The 19,490-nt window shown below is 41.4% G+C and overlaps 1 protein-coding gene across 1 annotated transcript in view; it reads left to right on the top strand.

Moving 5' to 3' along the window:
• The window catches only part of si:dkey-71h2.2 (low density lipoprotein receptor adapter protein 1), a 120,669-nt gene that overhangs the window by 24,838 nt on the left and 76,341 nt on the right, over positions 1-19,490 (top strand). The window contains 1 exon segment of the mRNA XM_049589208.1: positions 19,147-19,289. Within this exon segment, the coding sequence (XP_049445165.1) occupies positions 19,147-19,289 (143 nt within the window).

Raw genomic sequence — 19,490 nt, 5'->3', positions numbered from 1 at the left:
TCTCAGATTTTGGAAAATATTGTCAACTGTTGTCTTTTCCTGGTTTCAAAGCTGCATTACAGTAAAGTGACGTTATTTTCTGAACTTACAAAACTGTTGTAGCTGTTCTGTTATTTGCCTTCATCCACTTAGTCTTTATATTCATATTACTTATGTTTATTTATCAAAAATCTCATTTTGTAAACATTTTGTGCAAGGCCCAATAGTCAACCCTACGATATCATAGCAGTCACAATACTGACATCGAGGTATTTATTGAAAAATATTGTGATATTTGATCTTCGTCATATTGCCTAACCCTAATATAAATGCAAATAAACACAGGAAACCTCTGAAATCATTCTGCTGCTCTCACTATACTGCACGTACTTACATTTACCAGCAACCCTTTAGAGCTGTGGTTCCCAACTGGTCCATCCACAGGGTCCAGATTTGTCATTAGTTCAAGGTCCACAGAGTTTAATATATTCAATGTCATACTTGAGTCGTCAAGCTAGTTTGTTGTCTCTGTCAAGTAGCTGTCTGTAATTTACTCACTCTACAGCAGGAAACAACACTTCAAATTAAAAGCTCTGTGCTGGATATTCACTATACAGCAAAGTAAAGTGTGTTTTTGGCAAACTTGACAAGGTTGCTAGTCACTTGTGGTCCATTCAGACCCGTGACCCACTTTTGGAACGGTAACCCATTAGTTGGGAACCACTGCTCTAGAGCTGTATACAGCCCAGGATCTTTTAACTTAGGTCACTTTCACACCTGCCCTGTTTGGTTCGGTTCAATCTAACTCAAGTTTGTTTTCCCCCTCAGTGCGGTTCGTTTGGGCAGGTGTGAACACATCACACTCAGCGCACTCAGGTGTGCACCAAAACAACCAGACTGAGACCTTCTTGAAGAGGTGGTCTCGGCCCGATTTCAAATGAACTCTGGTGCGGTTCGTTTGTGGTGAGAACGTGTTCCGAGCTGGATGTGAACCAACTGCAGTCACATGACACATTGTTTGGGTTAAACATGAGCATGTTACAGTCCTGGAGGATTATTAATGTGCACCTCCTCCTGTACTGCCTTAATATGCACATTCAGCACATCCAATGCATCAAAACATTGTTTTCTAGTTGGAGCCGCGCCTCGTTTTCAACCTGCATAGTTGTCCCTCCACTGTGACATTAGAAAGTGTCACATTTATCTTGCAAGTGTACTCTTCTTCAACGTTTGCTTTACTTCCTGGATTTTTCCCACATGGAAATTCTGACCAATCAAGAGCAGCTTTCTCATACAAGACATTTGATCTGGTCCGCTTGTAAATGCTGCCGTGAGAACATGAACCAACTCTAGGCAGTTATGCAACTTTGTGACAAAATTAGTCCCTGATTCAGACCAAAGCAAGACAACTCTAGGTCTGAAAGCACCCCTAAAGTCCAGGTACATCCGTTGTGCTCTTAGGTTAGGTCCTCAAGGGTGTCTGTCATTTTGCAGAAGCTCAATCTTCTTTTCAGGTCCTTCAGTGGACACGGCCCCAGTGTCTTAGATCAGAGTATACTGCTCATTTTTTCACGATTCTGAAGCCTAATTATGTATACTTGATTTTTTCAATTGTTCAATTTTGGCTGGGTGGTTAATAACACATTTTTCTGTGGTGTGACAAACTCATTACACATGTTTATTCATGCTTTACCCAGACTTTAATGCTGATATTAAGTAAAGGCAGAAATAAACCAGGCAAATATGTTTCATTTAGTTTGAATGAGTCATTTCCAAACTGTTCAGCACAGCTCAAGCACTCACATTGATTGCCCCTTTAACACCTCCTGATTCTCCAGAGACGTGAGACCTGAGTGGCCGAGGTATCCGGCTGTGTCAGACTTGCATCCATCACTCAGCTGGAAGGGTGTAAAGTGTTCTACCGCATTAGAGGGGAGTCCTGTGGGAAGCCCTCATCTGTTAAAGGGGCACAGATACACTGTCTCTAATGAGATCAGCAGCTCTCGAAGGTGACTTGTTTTGCTTTGCTGCGGTAATGGATGGGAAAGCTAATGATTGCTCAAGCAAAGTGCTGTTTTCCTAGCACTCAGCGTTAAGCTCAGCATTGGGGAAACCTTGGGATTCTCATTTTTCCTTTACGAGTCAGGGCTTGAAAAGGAAACAAAATCTTAAATATAAACCTGTTGTTACATGAATGGATTTGTGTCGAGGGAGCTATTTATAGTTGATGAAGATGTTGAAACGGGAGCCAGCAGACTCCAGGGGGAAAAGATCCGTATCAGCAAAGAGAGAAGCATGCCCTGTTTGAATTGCTAATGAAAACAATCCTTCCACGGTGCTGAGCAATTATGCTTTATGAATAAATAGCCGCAAGGAAAGATTTCAGTATCTGCATTGTTAATGTGGTTATGTTATTTTGGCATGATTTTACTCTTTCTAGTGAACTTTATTGTACCTCATAACATAGGCGTTGATAGAGCGCTTCCTCTCTTCATACTTGATTTATTTTGTCCTCAGTGGTTCAGTGACTAAAACAGAAGTAGTTTTGAAAATGTAATGTAATAACTTTAGGATGAAATATGCGAACAGGTTATTGGGTAGAAAAATCGAGGTTGGCGCCTCAGACCCATATGGAAATCTCACAAGTATTAATTTAACAGACGGCAGCAGTCGACATGTCAGACATAGACAAACAGTGGTTGCTGAGTCACTCAATAAAAATGATCGGAGGCACTTTGAGTGGACGTTTACTGTGCAAGTCACCTCCATATTTAATGCCCTTTGGTCAATGATAAACTATAACTGTCAGGAGATTGCAAACAGTCTGTATAACGAGCAATCTCCCCTCTGGCAGTGTTGTGTTTGATTAATTGGAGCATAGTGAAGCAGATGAATGAGTGTTAAAATGACTTTACACAAGCTTTTTGAATAAAGCTCTTATCAGACGGAGGATAGGCCGACAAGTCTTTTGGTTGTTCGCGAGCGCCCTCAAATGTCCAATATGACTAATCCAAAAATGATGAGCTTTCTCTTGTATGCCACGTCATTGTTAACATTGTGTTAAATGTAGGCAGCTGACGCTACCTTAGCAAAGAGTGTAGTCATGGTTAAAAGAAATATATGTTAAGCTGACACTTTGTATGCGCACCCACCTACGCCAGCCCCAGTAAAACAATATCATGTAGCTTTAGCTTCTAAGTAAAAACAGTCACCATTTGCACAAGAAGAGGTACTATACTTGCTCATAAAACATAAACAGGTCACTGTAAACATGTATTAGCCTCCTGAGACTCTGCGTCCTCATATGAGGACATGACATTGTGGGTTTACTTGACCTTATACTTCATTCTACTTAACTTAGACCTGTTGTCCTCATTCGTGGACACGTTTTTGTGCCATCTAGTGGTAGTAAGAGCACAATACACTAATCCATGTAAAAACAAGATGGCAGCCATCTCTGCCAAGTCAGCCTGCAGCCGATCCTGACACAAAAGTGGACAAGGTCCAAAATCTGATCAATTGAAATTCGTTTACTTATGATTAATAATGTTTGTAGTTTGATATGACTACAAATTTGACCAACAGTAACAAGCTAAGACGCTGTTAATCAGGAAGTACTTGTTTGAAGACACTGGGACTTTCGTACTGTCTCATTTAAGGACGCTAGGACTTTATTATCATCTCGTTTGAGGACGCTAGGACTTTATTATCATCTCGTTTGAGGACGCTAGGACTTTGTAATCATCTCGTTTGAGGACACTAGGACTTTATTATCATCTGGTTTGAGGACACTAGGGCTTTATTATCATCTGGTTTGAGGACACTAGGACTTTATTATCATCTCGTTTGAGGACGCTAGGACTTTGTAATCATCTCGTTTGAGGACACTAGGACTTTATTATCATCTGGTTTGAGGACACTAGGACTTTATTATCATCTGGTTTGAGGACGCTTGGACTTTGTTATCATCTCATTTGAGGACACTAGGACTTTGTTATCATCTCGTTCGAGGATGCTTGGACTTTGTTATCATCTCATTTGAGGACGCTAGGACTTAATTATTGTTGACAATAGTTTTTTTATACTTATCAGGTCCTATTGATCCCAAATAGCTCAGAAAAATTAAAAATGCATACCAAACAAAAGTCTGGGTGTCAGGGGGTTAATTGGTTTTTGGCCACTTGGGGGCAGCGTAACAAGTTGTAGCGGCTCAGTCATTACAATAAAATGTTGGCATTGTACGTTTCTGCAACTGCGGATCCATTATATTTTCATGTTTCAAATGTGTCATATCAATTTTTTTAAATTAATTTTTTTTTAATTTTATATACTTTATTAATCAAGATCAGTGTTTCTAAAGGGATGTAGTATATTAGTTGATTTTGTCATCTGGAGGTGAAGGGGATGGCAAGATGCAGACCACTATTTTGAGACCAAAACCAACAAAGATGGTTGTGATTTAGCGAGACATTGCTGTTTTCATCAGCTTTTTAGACACCAAATGTGGGTGTTCTTTAGCGACCCATAGGTGTGTTTACACGACTTTTTAGGCATGAAAAGCGGTTGATTTTTTAACGAGACATTGCTGCTTTTCCTGCAAAAACTGAGCACCCAAAATAGGTATTTTTAGCTAAAATGTGATTTTTTTAATCTCACTATACCTAACTGGGTTTTGTGCCTAAACTTAACCAGAGTGTTGCTGAAATGTTAAGTTTCTACTTATCCCCTACATACTCGTGGTTTGCAGAAATGCACAATACCAACATTTATTCATGGTGATTGGGTTGCATAAGCCCAACACGGACATATTATTAACTAATGGAGTTGTAAATGTTGTTGTTGTTTATGAAATTTTAAAGCTAAATGCTCAGTAAAGCTGATGGGAAGTGCAGAGTCTCATGATAATTCTCTGTGGGTTTGTCAGTTCAGATGACCCCTTTCACATGTGCATAGTCTTTTGATCCATTGCTCAAGGAAAAATATTGAATATAGCTGCTTTGAGAATTTGAACAAATTACCAATGTTGCCATTGCCGTTTTGCACATTTCATTTCAAACCTCTATTTAAGACTCAGGAAATCAATAGAGGGAGACAAGTTGAATGCATGAATACAAGTTAAAACAGAAATGAAATCATACAAAAGAACAAACAATAACAGCAATGTATAATAGCTAGTAGTATAGTTAAAAGCATTTACACTCAATTAAAACAAGATCTGACATAAGGCATTTAAACAGCTGTAAGGAGGCAGAGTGTCCAAGTTTAAGGTCTTTTGCAGATTATTCCATGCATAAGGTGCACTGTAAGAGAACAACATTCTTCCTAGCTCTGATGAAGGGAGTGTGGAGCAACAACTTATTCTGTGAGTGAGTACCAAGGTTATGTGGGTTCAGAGTTAAAAGGGATGAACGATAGGGTGGAAAAATCTGTATCAAAGCTTTTTAGATGAATAAATGCTGGTCCTGCCTCACAGCAAACTGTGGCCAGCTGACATTTTGGTTCAGATGGCAGCGGTGGGTGCTGTAAGGATCACTGGTTATAAACTTAGGGCTGAGTGGTAGACAGAATCCAGTCATTTCAATGGAGAGGCAGCAGCCTTTCCATGTATGACATCCCCACAATCCAAATCAGGTGCCTGAAAACGTTATACAAAGGTCACAATAGCGTTTTTCAGGACCTTAAAACCTCCCACCAAAAGCGTAATATGAGTCTCTAGTGAGCAGAAAGTGATATGCACTTTTGGAGACCTTATCTTTACCTCCACTATCACGGAAAAGTGCTGCTGCAGTGACATCCGAGTCTACTTCCTCATCTGATGTCAACCAGATATACAGAACACATCAGCACTGTTTTACTTCAGTCTGCTGCTGTAACACATTGCAACTGAATTATTGTGACTGTTTTCTTGATGCAGTGCCACTGTACACTATGAATCCTGCGTCCTGGAAATGCACTGGTGCTTCTCTAGATATTGTGTGCTTATCTGGCTCAATCCTCCCGCACAACCTCACACCAACCAACTGTCACCGTCTGCAGAGCAAATATTAGCACAATTTTCACTGTGGGGTGCCAGCTATAAATAGAGTACAGGAAGTCATTCAGGAACAAAACTCAAACGTCTGTGTAATGCTGTGTGCCCGTAAAATAACCCCAGTGTGCTAATCCCATTTCACTCTCTGGACACTTTCCTTAGAGTGGAGAAGATAAGGCTGTTTTACTGCTGCGTGTGAGAACGTTTGTTGGATCCTGTCTAATTAATGATACACAGAGTCTTTGGAGGATGGTTCATATGTTTTTCATAATAACTGCAGTCAAAGGCAAATTTGCATTCAGGACGACATCATAGGAAAGTCTTTCATCAAGTTGTGATTGTGTTTTCTGTTATCATTTTTAATAACTTACTTATCGCACGTTGTGCCTTTCATGCTCTCAGGCACACCGAACAGCTGAATGCTAATTTTCTTTTATGTAAAAATGACATAGCTCAGTTTTTTTTTATTGGTACTATAAAGTCCTACATACACTGTATTTTACCTCCACTATGATTAGCTTGTCATTTTGGGGAATAGGCTACTGTATAGGGCTGGGCCATATTGAAATTCCCCTACTGATGATATTGCTGCAAGAAAAACAACATGCAAAATTACTATCCAAAAAAGGCTAAAGAAACACACACAGATATAAATATCTATGGACTGGAAACACATATGTTGCAATACCCAAGTCACCACAATGTGTAGGCAGTAAGAGCTATTGTACACATGCTGAGATCAATAAATCAGATCAATCAACTACTGAGTATATTTACACATTTAACTGCCCTTGTGTCAGACTTGCGTATTCTATTGAATGTTGAGTTTAAAGATGGCAGTGGGGATTTTTGGTGGTTCCATCTTTAGTACCGACATGTACCGACTTGTTTATAGCACAGCTTACAAATCACTTTGTGTGTTCTGGCTCTCATTTTTTGTTTGGTTTGAAGCCACAGAATCGCCAAGTTTCCACATTAACATTGTTTTGCTAACATGATAATAATGATGATGATTATGTTCATGCAGTAAAAGACAAAATATATAGTTTAAGCACACATTTAGGACTGGGCACAGCACACTATCCTCAAATTAGTTTGCGTCCTTTATCTAAGCATTACATTTTCAAGGCATATTCAATGTCACCATTTTTTACAAATTCCAAAAACATTTCCAATAGAGAGGTGCAACATACATTCTTCCAGCAGAGCACAATTGAACCTCTTGCCTGTAGCAAACATAATTTAAACATTGTCCATTGTCTTTCCTAGGCAGGATTAAACTGTCTGGACACATGTCTAACAAGCAGAGCCTAGGAATTGGGTACTTGGGAAAGGTAATGGGGATGAGGGCAACCGAGGCACAAACTGCAGCACTGACCTCCGTAATGTTTTCTCAACACACTTTCATAAACAGTGATACAAGGTCTGTTGATGTTTGTGGTACTTACAGAACTGATCAGGAGTATTCAAATCACATTCGTACAATTATATTGTAGTCATTTCAGTCGAGTGTTGATGGGTTAAGTTGCGTGTTATTACTTTTTTTTTTAATACACCACAACAATGCAGTGAAGCATAGAGAAAGCTAGAGAATGGAAGATTCATAACAGACGTTGTGTGATTGAGTATTTTTCTGTTATCGTGGCCAAACAGTATTATGTTAAATGATAAGAGTTAGACGAAAAGATCAATACCACTCTAATGTCTGTGAACTAAGTTACAAGCTACAGCAGCCAGTTAACTTCGTAATCGAAGACTAGATCATAAGCCTCGTCCCCTCCATGTCAGTGGATGGGATATTTCAAAGCGTTCTCATCCAAGTCGTCACATGTTGCTGCTTTGTCAGTGATCTTTCACATCTACATCTAAATCTGCTGTGCGCCAGGATGTCAACAAAAGCACATGGTTATGTTTAGAAAAAAACATTATGTTTTGGCTCTACATTCACACAGAACCATACCTCCATACACGCTCACAATCCCATATCAGTCTAAACATTCCCCATGTAAACACCAATCTTGGAAAGACAGCTTTCACCTTCTATGCTCCATACCGCTGGAATAATCTACAGGAGTCACTGAAACTTAACAAACTCATTTCAATAGAGGCTTTCAAAGCTCTACTTAATGTCGCGGTCCCGAGCACTCAGTCATGTTCTTGTTATTCCTAGTCTGGCTGTCTATTTTATTTGGCATTTTATATTACTATACTCGTTTACTGCATTATGTGTTGTGATATGTATTCTGAACTTTTTAACTTCTTAATCGTAGACTAATTCGTAGTCTGGTTTACTATTGGGTGAAAGTCCAGGGTTGTTGGATCCATACACTAGACCTCCAACCCGCCCAATGCAGACTTTTCTGCTCCTTGTATCACGTCGTTACCAGCAGCGTTTCAACCTGATGGCTGTGGCTCAGAGGTCATCCACCAATTGGAAGATTGGCGACTCGATCCCGGCTCCTCCAGTCTGCATGTTGAAGTATCCTTGGGCAAGATACTGAACCCCAAATTGCTCCCCATCAGTGTGTAGCTGAGTAGCAAGTGGCACCATGTACGATAGCCTGGGCCACCAGTGTGTGTGAATTTGACAAGTAGTGTAAAACCGCATTGAGTGGTTGGAAGACTAGGAAGGTACTCGCTGACTGGCGGCATATCATATCACTGCCAAAGGTGGTCGGGTAGCGGGAACTCGGCACTGTAGAGATTGCTACCGTGCAAACTCACAAAGGCAAGATGCCAGTGGCTGCATCTGGGATATTTTGGCTTCCTTTTTGTACAGTGAGAGGAAGTGGAGGCGTGTTGTTCATCTTTATATACAGTCATTGGTCCAGACCCTGAAGTAAAGTGGTATCGATCTTCTCACCGAACTTTCTCCCTGAAAGTAAATTACTTTATTTCCCCAAATCTCTAATAACAACAAACAAGCATTTAAAACCTTTTAAAAGCTTATCAGTAATCAAGATGTTTATTTCACTTTTTAATTACAGCTTTTTATGTCTCTGTTAAAAACATCCTTTTATTTCTTCCATAAGTAAAAAAGCAGCATGATGCCAGTTCTCGACAAATTCACATTTCTTGAGCCATATTCTCAGTTCAAACAGCTCCCACTTTGCAGTAGCTCTATTTGCCCGACCATGCGTAAACTAGATAACTCACATCATCATTATGATTAACAGCAGATAGGGTATTTGAAGTGAAAGCAATTAATGAGAGGTTTTGGTGAAAAGGGGATTATGTTCAAAGATCCACACCAGCACTGATTCATTCAAGGACCTCGGGGGCAAATAGTTGATTCATGAACTTGAATTATTTTACCCCAGTGATTTTTCCTGTCAGTGAAAATGAAATAAAAGCTCGACGACAGGAGCTTGATGACTCCGCTGCACGCGAGGGTATTTCTTTAGACACAAACCAAATAAAATCTCTTTATAGTCTTCAGGGATTTGAATCATCCGTTTTATTGGTTTTGCTTACATTTGTCTTCGTCTGACAGTTTTTGTCAGCAGAATATGAAAAGCATTACAATGAAACGAGAGTTCAAAGAAATCTCTCGATTTAAAAAAACAGAAAATCTTTTCAACACACACAAGAATGTTGTAATTAAACTGTGATATAGAGGGAAATAAAAAAGGTGGCTGTGCTGGAGTTAGTGCTCATAATAAAGGAACAAGAGCCCTGAGTCATATTACCAGAGGATTTTTGGTTTGTTCCCGTCTCCTGATACTAGTGATATAGAAGAAGACACTTTTTCTCCTCCTCTGTCCTCCTGTAAAGTAGTAAAATTCTGCATTATATTTACCATGGTCCACTGTATCTGAGGTGCTGTTCAATAATGAGGTTGAAGCAAAGGGAGTTTCCAAGAAAATCAGCTCATCTGTTACTTGCATATTAAGCGTAAATACCACTAAACATACTAGAGCTGAAATGATAAGTAAATTAATCAATTAGCTGATGGAGAGAAAAGTTGGCAACTGTTTTTATAAATGATTTATAGTTATTAATACTTACTTTTCAAACAGAAAGAACCAAGCCTTCCCCAGCTCCAGCTTGTTGCAGTTGCTGCAGTTTCTGTCCGTGGTAAAACTTGCTACTTAATTTTTTCCAACACTATCTTAAAGCAGCAGCTGCTGTAACATTCCTGTTATGTCAGGTTTAGGGCTCACTCCGGGATTCCACTGGATGCGTGTCCATTGCTGTATCCGCATTTAACGGCGTGCTGCAGTTATCCTCCGTGGTCAAGACCCACTTGCATAATCACGCTATATAACAAGATGTAGTTTCTATAAACAGAACCACAAAACCAGAGGAGTAGTAGGAAGACATCTCGGTGCACCTCCATGATTAACATCTCCTCGTCCATGGTGTCAACGGGGTGAAATGATGTCTGAAACCCTTCAGGCTTCAGGCCAGCCTCCACCCATTATGACGTTTTCAAGGTGTAGTGCAGGGAAATATGATCCGCCGTGAACATTGTGTATTTTATTTTAAAAATTTACCGGATGTTTTATTTTGTTTCTGTCCATGACTTCCTGCCCCGCACAATGTGCTCTGTGCTGAATTGCTGCATTGTGCTCCGGCATCCGGCAAAAATAGAAGTCCTGAAACAACACAGATCTCCGTTTCCCTGTGCCTCGCAATCTATTTGCTGACAGCCTCTCACCCTCAACTAGACCTACAGCAAGTACCCTCTGCCTGAACATTTAAGTAACTAGATACCAATTACTGTGAAAATAAGTAGGTAGCTTTAGCTAGCTAAAACAAATGGTAGATTGATTACACAGGAAAGTGAGGGTAAGGAGGTGATGAACACATTCTCACTCTGATCTCGTCACATATGGACGTTTGGTCATTGGTTGGTTGTCGATGTTCTGCGATGCTGTGTCAACTTCAATTCTTGCATTGTCTTCTTTCAAAATACACTTCTCTTTCCACAGGAAATTCACAGTTTACATATAGTCTCTTTCAAAATAAAGGCACTAAATCAGTACAACACTGCAATTTTTTTTTTTCTGCAACAGCTAATGCATGTGGTTAGGTTTAGGAAAAAAGAACAGGGTTTGGCTTTATAATCTTACAGGACCTGAGCACCGCTCTCCTGGGTGAAGGTCGGGTGTTTGTTGGACCCATCCACCACCCCTTCCACCTGCCCTACTCGGACTTTGGCCGGCTTAACTTTCGTTCTTGTCCCGCCGCATTTCCACCTGAGGCTGTCAGTTCCGCTAAACTACAACGGTGACCGGCCATGTATAATGCCGATGTTAAAGGACGGCTTTTCTCACCAGCGTGTGACGCCGGAAGTCACTACCCAAGCACCGGATTTCAACTTTGGAGTGAGACCAGGCTGGATGGGGTGGTTGCCTGGCAACAATAAAAAGGTGCTGCAAGAGTTTTTTTTTTTTTTACTAGTGGCATGAATTAAAAGAAAAAATGCAGTGCCATGTGCCTCACATTTTGCAACCTGCAAAATGCTTTCTGTGTGATCGGGGCCTTTAAGAGCACAACATGAGGTTTTGTATTCGGTCCCATTGGATGTGTATTAATCACTTCCAGAGGTGGGAGCTTGTTGTGCTGCTCCAGTTCAGAGCACAGGGGAGTTCCACTGTTATCTGAACACTTTATGTGGTTTGTACACCTCCTCTGATGCCTAGCCAAGGTGTTCAGTAATGTAATTTGCAGGTTCAACCTCCGTGCTGCTGCTGGGCTGTAACTGATAGAATGTGTGGTTGCCTAGCAACATGGTCTGTTTGATCCCATGACTCCATCTTTGTTGCTGTTGATGTTGTCAACATGATGATGTTTGAGGAGTGGCTTGTACTGTAGCTCCGATTAATAATCTGAAATATTAATACACATCCCCCGAGCCCCTCTGATGAGCTAGTCTCTCAGATGTATGTGAGGAGGGGGATCTTTTTTAAAAATGTGTGGGATCAATTGGAGCCAGAGGATGTGAAGGTACAATAGGTGAGAGAGGTGAGTGGAGGATAGAATTAAGAAAACAGTGAGAAGAGTGAAAGCTTGAAAGGAAGGACTTAGCTTTACTTGGTTCCCCCTCCAGGCAGAATCAGGAAACCAGTTACACACCCCCTCCCACACACACACACACCATCCCAGCCCACCATCTTCCCTGAATGTGCGGCCTATTTTCCCTGTCAAGGTGGTGTCCTAGATTCAAAGTTCCATCGAATGAGTAAAACAGTAAGGCAGAGAGATTATATTAGAAGGATGTGGAGGATGGGGGTGTCACTTGGGTCTGAAAAGCGAGCTGAATGTTTCATTTCTCATATATTGATGTTGTATTTATTCCACTGGAATTAAACCACGATGCTGCTCCTTGGAAAAATGGCCTACTTACTGACCTCTAGAGGAATTGAAAACAGGGGATGCTTTTGTTACTCTGACCCTGGGGCTCACACTTATTCCGACAGTTTTTGCAATTAACTCTGATGATAGCATCTTGAGGAAATCGTGTGTGTGTGTGTGTGTGTGTGTGTGTGTGTGTGTGTGTGTGTGTGTGTGTGCCCCCTGCATGCCAGTGCATATGCCCTTTCTTGCTATGTTGTGCCTGTGTGCATATCTGCGCACTCCTGTTTATGTTATTAATCAACCGTCAGTGTAGGTGTTCAGTCAGAGCAGAATTCACCCGGGTGCGATTTTGACTTCTCTGTGCAAATTAAATTACGGAGCGTGGAGCTCAAGGAGACAGCTGGTGATCACTGCATGTAGCTGAAGGCGTGCAGAGCACATGGTAGCTATTATACTACAGCAGTCAGATCAGCTACTGTGAAATGGCTACGCTTGTCAGTTGTTCGTTCAATGCTCAACATCTCTGGGCAATAGTATTTTAACTTGTATTATAACTTTTATGTGAATACACTTGAGGCCCAGTGCAAATCGCTCTGTGCCTTCTTTGTAATGCATTTCTTCCTTGAGCGTGTCCCGACTGTGAGGCTTTTGTGCAAACATAATGAAATCAGTGCACTCGCTGCAACAGCTTGGGTGTGAAAGTGTTGCCAGGCATCAGTTTAATAAAGATGCAAACGTCGTCAGAGCACCACCACGGCCTCGCCCTCCCTAATCTTGTTTTGCACTCTTTTAAATTAGATCACCCTGACATACACTCTTACACTAACGCACTCTCACACTAACACAGATGTACAGAATATATAGAAAAATTAAAGTTCAAATTGCAAATGCTCAGCCTTCCTCAGTATTTTCCTCAACATGTTAAAATCCAATTAGCCTCCCTCCGCTTGTGGCTGTCACTCTTATCAGTCCCGGTCCCTCAGTAGACTCACACAGGATTTATTAAAAATTTAAGCGCTCCTCTTTTAGGGGGATAATATATTGGAAACCCTGCAGCATCAACATGAAGCCTTTTAATAATTCATGTGTGTAGCCTGGTGAAGACACAACATGGACTCTAGCACTTTAGCTTTGTAGTGCTGTGACATTTTAAGAAACGCAACCATGCGATAAATCTTCTGACCAGGAGTTGTTTTATCGCAGCTTGGGAGGACCCAAACTGCAGCGAGGGATTGACACTGGAGTTAATCAAGTTGTAGCATATTTTAATTGTTTGGAACTGACCCATCGCTAAGCCTCACCACCCTGAAGCTGCTGCTGCAGTGTGGCACATCATGTGATGCGTGTCATGTGCCATCCTGGACGTGTCGTGCTGCAGCTTGTCAGACGACCATGCAAAGTTATTACTACTTTTACTGAAAGAGTTGTATTTCCTCCACCTTAGCATTAGCTTAAAATCACATGTGGAGAACCCTTCATTAAACTTGATTTCTCACCTGTAGAGCCGATCACCAGAGCTTTGACTCGCCAGCCAATATCAGCTATTATCCGTGTAATGACGGGATTGTGGGTTGCTTTGCTTAGGCTATTTCTCAACCTCAACAACGAGTCTCTCCTCATCCATTCTTTGTCACACACAAGACAACAGGAGAGGAGTTGAGCTGCCATAGGAGCTGAGAAAAAAAGTGGCAAAGTAATGCTTCTTTTGGTAATGAGTTAGGCTGTAAGGTTGCTAGCATAATCCTAAAACAAATAAAGATCAGCAGAAAAATGCTATTGTTACTTCAAATAACTTCCACACTAGGAATTCCTGGTCCTAGATGAACACAGTAAGCTTGTTAGCTGTGGTTACTGTACCATGAAGGTTAACGTGTGGTGGTTGGATCACTCTTGTTGAGAGTTCACAGCAGGATGGAGACGGATATTCTCTTAAGCAGCACTTTACTATTCTCTACACTTCAGCAGCTTCCCACCAACAACATTTCCTGGTTACACTTCCTGTTATGGGTCACATGTCTCTTAGCTGACCAATGAGAGGTTAGAAGGACTTAGTCTGAGGTAGTCTGGGGCCGTTTAGTGACCGTTTTGGTAAGGAACCAGAACCAGGGCGAGAGAGACAGGCATGATATGTGGCCCGTTGCCATTATAGTTGAACAGCGCCCTGTGGTGTCAGGGGGAAACGCTGCTGGACAGGAACAAAAGTTAAGACAGAAACCTTGCTGAAACCTAACCATGTATATTTTGTTGCCTAAACCCAACCACGTTGTTTTTGTTGCCTAAATCTAACAATGGGCTTTTGTTGCTGAAACCTAACCATGTATATTTTGTTGTCTAAACCCAACCACGTTTTTGTTGCCTAAACCTAACAATGGGCTTTTGTTGCCGAAACCTAACCATGTATATTTTGTTGCCTAAACCCAACCACATGTTTTTGTTGCCTAAACCTAACAATGGGCTTTTGTTGCCGAAACCCAACCATGTATATTTTGTTGCCTAAACCCAACCACATGTTTTTGTTGCCTAAACCTAACAATGGGCTTTTGTTGCCGAAACCTAACCATGTATATTTTGTTGCCTAAACCCAACCACGGGTTTTTGTTGCCTAAACCCAACCATGTGTTTTTGTTGCCTAAACCCAACCATGGGTTTTTGTTGCCTAAACCCAACCATGTGTTTGAGTTGAAGGAAAAAAACTGTCAATTCACAATGTCGTGCCGACAGTGTGTTTATTTTGAAAGAGACTGTATAAATCAGTTTTACTTCTGGACCCTCCTGTCAATGGCTTAGATTAATCTGATCCCATTTGATTTGGCAGTGGGAACCTCATGCCTTGACCGCATGTCTTTGCTGACGTCGACCCTAGCAGAATTCGAGCCCTGGACCTTCTGCATGGAAGACAAGTGCTCTAACCATTTTACACTTGAAAGAGACTGTATATAAACTTTAAATTTCCTGTGAAAAGTGTATCTTGAAAGAAGACCATGACATGTAACAGGCAAAAAGACACGGCGTCCTAGAGGGTCAACATTCATGGTGTTGTCATGGAAAGTCCATGACCCAAATGTCAATAAGTGACGAGGTCGGAGTGAGAAATGTGTTGGTTTGGGAGACGGGTTGCGGTCACTTGCTGTTATACAGTCTTTTTATCAACTGATTTATTTTACTCTGTTGTTCTCCTTTGTCATTAGCTGTCATATTTAACTGTCAAAAACTGAAACATTTAGTAGCATAGAATCAGTTAAAACACCTTTCCAGGATTAGTAAAATAAAATCTTATAAGTGGTGTAGACCCATGTGGATTTACTTTTATTTGCCAAAATTGTCAGCACAACAACAATCCCATGAAAGTGAATGGAATTGTGTTTGTTTATGATGTTTAAAGCATTCAAAAATCCTGTAAAAACCTCAACAGTAAAATGCCTTTCCTGAAGTCATACTCCTTATTGTATTATGAATTTATGTTGTTACTGTTGTTGAGCAAAACACTGCAACCCCCCATGTTCAGCAGCTGAACCTGACCTCTGACCTCATGTGGAGAAGGGAAAGGATGAATTTCGCCCACAGGGATCAATAACGCATTAAAGAACCACTCTTAAATGGTGGTGAACCTGCTGGCTCAGAACAATGAATTGCTCTAAGTGTCACAGGCGCAACTTCTATCAACAAATCGACAAAATCTCCACACACGTCTCATCCAGAATAAGTCAAAAGCATCCAGCCGTGCTCCCCACCATGTACCTAAGCAATCACATACAATAACATCAAATGTGCTCTCTCTGGTTTTGAAGCAGCCCCCACAGTATGATTGAAGATGAGTTAATAATTCAGAGTTGTTGGAAGCGTGCTAAGGGGATGGTGTTCTCTGCTGTTCGCCTTCACAGCTGCATGGGGCCTGCCAGTGACAGATGGCTCAGCCCATGTGGAGATTTTGGTGCCAGTATAGCCCAGCAGAGTGTTAGACACTTATTGTGTGTGTCTCTTTCTCTCTCTAGACGCTCCTCTTGTTCATGCTCATTGTCAGTCTCACTCTTATTTAAGTGTGAGCTGTAAGAAAAAGGGAAACCGAGCACAAAGCCTGGGTATTTTCACTTCGACTATATGTCTGTGTCTCAGCTGGTTATGGATGTGTTCTGTAGTTGGCTTTGTCACAGCTACTTTGTTGTTAAAAGGCTGCTGTGGAAAGCCGTGGATTATTGGATCATGTTTCACTTATCGCCCTATTAAGTTTATCACAGGATGTGGTCTGTTGCATAGTTTTGTAAGTAATCCTTCTCCTGATGCTCCACTACAGGGTGTCCAGGTGTCGTTGGGAGATATTTTAAGCTCTCTGCATGGGCGCAGTCGCCCTCCCTGCCTACGATAGTCTGCTCGAGGACAGCTTGGTGCTACCTGTTGGAAATCACAGCAACAACAGGACATTGCAGCTATTCTGTACAGTCTATCACAGCCCAGCTGATATTTGGATTGTGGGGCCTATGCAGCAAATTTTTATTCCCTCAGATCCTGTTTTTCACTTGGAACCAAAGCATCGTACCCAGAAAGAGATGGTAACACATCTCAGTTTAATAGGATGTATTCAGATTCAGAGAACGTAAGCATTATGTGCAGCGTGAAGATCATTTATGGATGGTTTCATACACAAAATAAATGTGTTTATTCCCTCAGTGGAGTCGGTCTTATGGTCTAATTCTTATCTTCCAATGCACAAACACGATTTCAACTTTTCTCATTACACAAGTTTAATAAAAAGTGTATTGTAGAGCTCTGACAGAGAGACACTTTAAGCACCGCGACAAAAAAAGAGTTTCATTTTAAAATGATCATATCACATGTAATTTGTGCAAAGTCTGACTGCATATCCACACCGCTGTCTGCTCAGCTGTGACGTTACTCTGCCAGCCCTCCTGCTGCCTGTGCTGAGTATTGTAAACAGTCTGCTCAGCAAACAAAGCAGCGAAGACTTGAAAACTAAATTGGACACACTTTTAGAGTTTTAAATGTAGTTTCTGTGAACTTAATCTTCCCTAACATGTGAATCCCCTTTCAAAAACAACTTCTAATCTGATCCCATACACAGAGCGATATGATTAAGTGGATTATCCAACATGTTCTATCAACAAGAAGAATCTATCAACAAGTATTTGAACGCATGATGATCCGGACAAAGAATTTTCCTAGTCAACCAATAGTCGCCATTTAGGGCCATTAGTTGACTAGTCGCCTGCATGTTTACGATATTAATTGAATTATTAAATGATATATTTTGGGCGGGGCAACATGGTTTGAGTTGAAGGTGTGAGAAAGAATAGTATCAGTAACATTGTTAACACTGTGCTACATTACAGAGAAATACAAAATGAAGTTTTATAACTAAATTCGGGAACAAGACCACGCCTTAAACACATCCCATTTCCGTTCACTAAGTATTTAAGCACACCTCATCCGTTTCCTTCTCCTTTGACTCAGTTTCCACATCCACCCCCTTTCTTTTTGTTTCCTTTTCTCTCTTTTGTGTTATTACAGGAACCGTGGCTCTGATCGTACCCTAGAGATCAAAGATACAGCTCCCCCACCCAGAGTCTCAACTTCCTGGTTCCGACCACCAAGCATCCATCTATCCACCCATAACCCTCTTTCCTCCTCTCATACCTTCATCCCTTCTCCCCCTCATCCCTTCACCCCTCAAACCTCATCTCTCAACCCTCATCCCCTCATCCCTTCATCCTCATCCCCTCATTCAGTAAAATTAACTTTTTACCGCATCTGCCATTGGATAGTGACCTCCAAAAATGTACCGGCCAAACATATTTTTCACCAGCCAAATAGAAAAAACATGCCTTGTTTGACTAAAAATCATTGCCTTTCATTTTAAGTATGAAAATCCAACTTTAGGAAAATCCAACCCTGTCCTCTGTGTTTCTTTGGCATGCTTGCGGCAAAGGCTGCATCTCATCGTGTTGGTGTGGGGGTTGTAGGTCAGCCATGACCGCGGCTGGCCAGCATCGTCTAGTTCCCATTTTTCAATAAAACACCGTGCAACATTTGTACTCCGTTTAACTGTCTGTTCTTCACTTCTTCTTCATCTTCATTTTTCCTCTTTTCTGGTGGTGGCTTCACGTCAGGAATGTATCGCCACATCTTGCTCAGAAGTTACCATAGACTGCCAGAAGTTCCAGTAGCTGACGTCATGCGTTCCCGGCACACGTACAATAAGCCTTGAGGGTCAAAACAGTCTGACACAGCTGCCAGAAATGGTCGAAGTACATATAAAAACCCACATGCAATTCAAAATTTTCCATTGGCTACTGGCGGGTGTGTGTTTTTGTTTGATACGCCAAACTCATTTTTTACCCGCCATTGGCGCTAGGCGGGTGTTAATTTTACACCCTGCCCTCATCCCTTCATCCCTCACTCCTCCATCCCTCACCCCTCCATCCCTGGACTCTCATCCCTTCATGCCTCGACCCTCATCCCCTCATCCCTTCATCCCCTCATCCCTCAACCCTCTCCTCCTCAGTCATGACTTCTCATTATCCATAACATGTAATAAATCATTCAGAAAATACTATTGGTGTGGTCTTGTTAGTGAAACTGTACTAATGAACCTTCATTAATATAGGCCTATATTTTATCTACAAGTGAGCCGCCATTCAATCTCTGTGGAATTTTGCAGGTCACTGTTTGGCAGTGACCAAACAGTGGGGCAGGGCAGAAATCTCAAGTTATGACAAGAAGACATGAGTGAAGCAACAGGGTTGTGTTTGTTCTCCTGTTAGTTGTACTTTGTTTAATTGGAGATAAGCTTACACTACACTGTGTTTTTATCCAACCAGAGCTGCCAGAGAACTGGACGGACACCAAGGAGACTCTGCTGGAGGGGATGGTGTTCAATGTGAAGTACCTGGGAATGACTCTGGTGGGCCAGCCCAAAGGAGAGGACATGGCCTCAGCTGCCATCCGCAGAATTGTTGCCACGGTGAGTCACTGGTCCCTCTCTGACTCATGCAACCTTGTAATGGAAGTTAACATCATCTCTTGCATGCAAATCGTGCATACCATTAGGCATGGGATGATATGAAATTATATTATCCAGATAATCATCAAATATGCTGAAGAGTCTTACAGTTGCTGAAAACATACTGGAATCACTTTACCTTACATTTCATTAAAGCTACAG

The sequence above is a fragment of the Epinephelus fuscoguttatus genome, linkage group LG11 (genome assembly GCF_011397635.1).
Source record: "Epinephelus fuscoguttatus linkage group LG11, E.fuscoguttatus.final_Chr_v1".
Taxonomy (NCBI): domain Eukaryota; kingdom Metazoa; phylum Chordata; class Actinopteri; order Perciformes; family Serranidae; genus Epinephelus; species Epinephelus fuscoguttatus.
The sequence above is the reverse complement of the archived record's forward strand: the minus strand, read 5'-3'. Positions and strand labels throughout refer to the sequence as shown.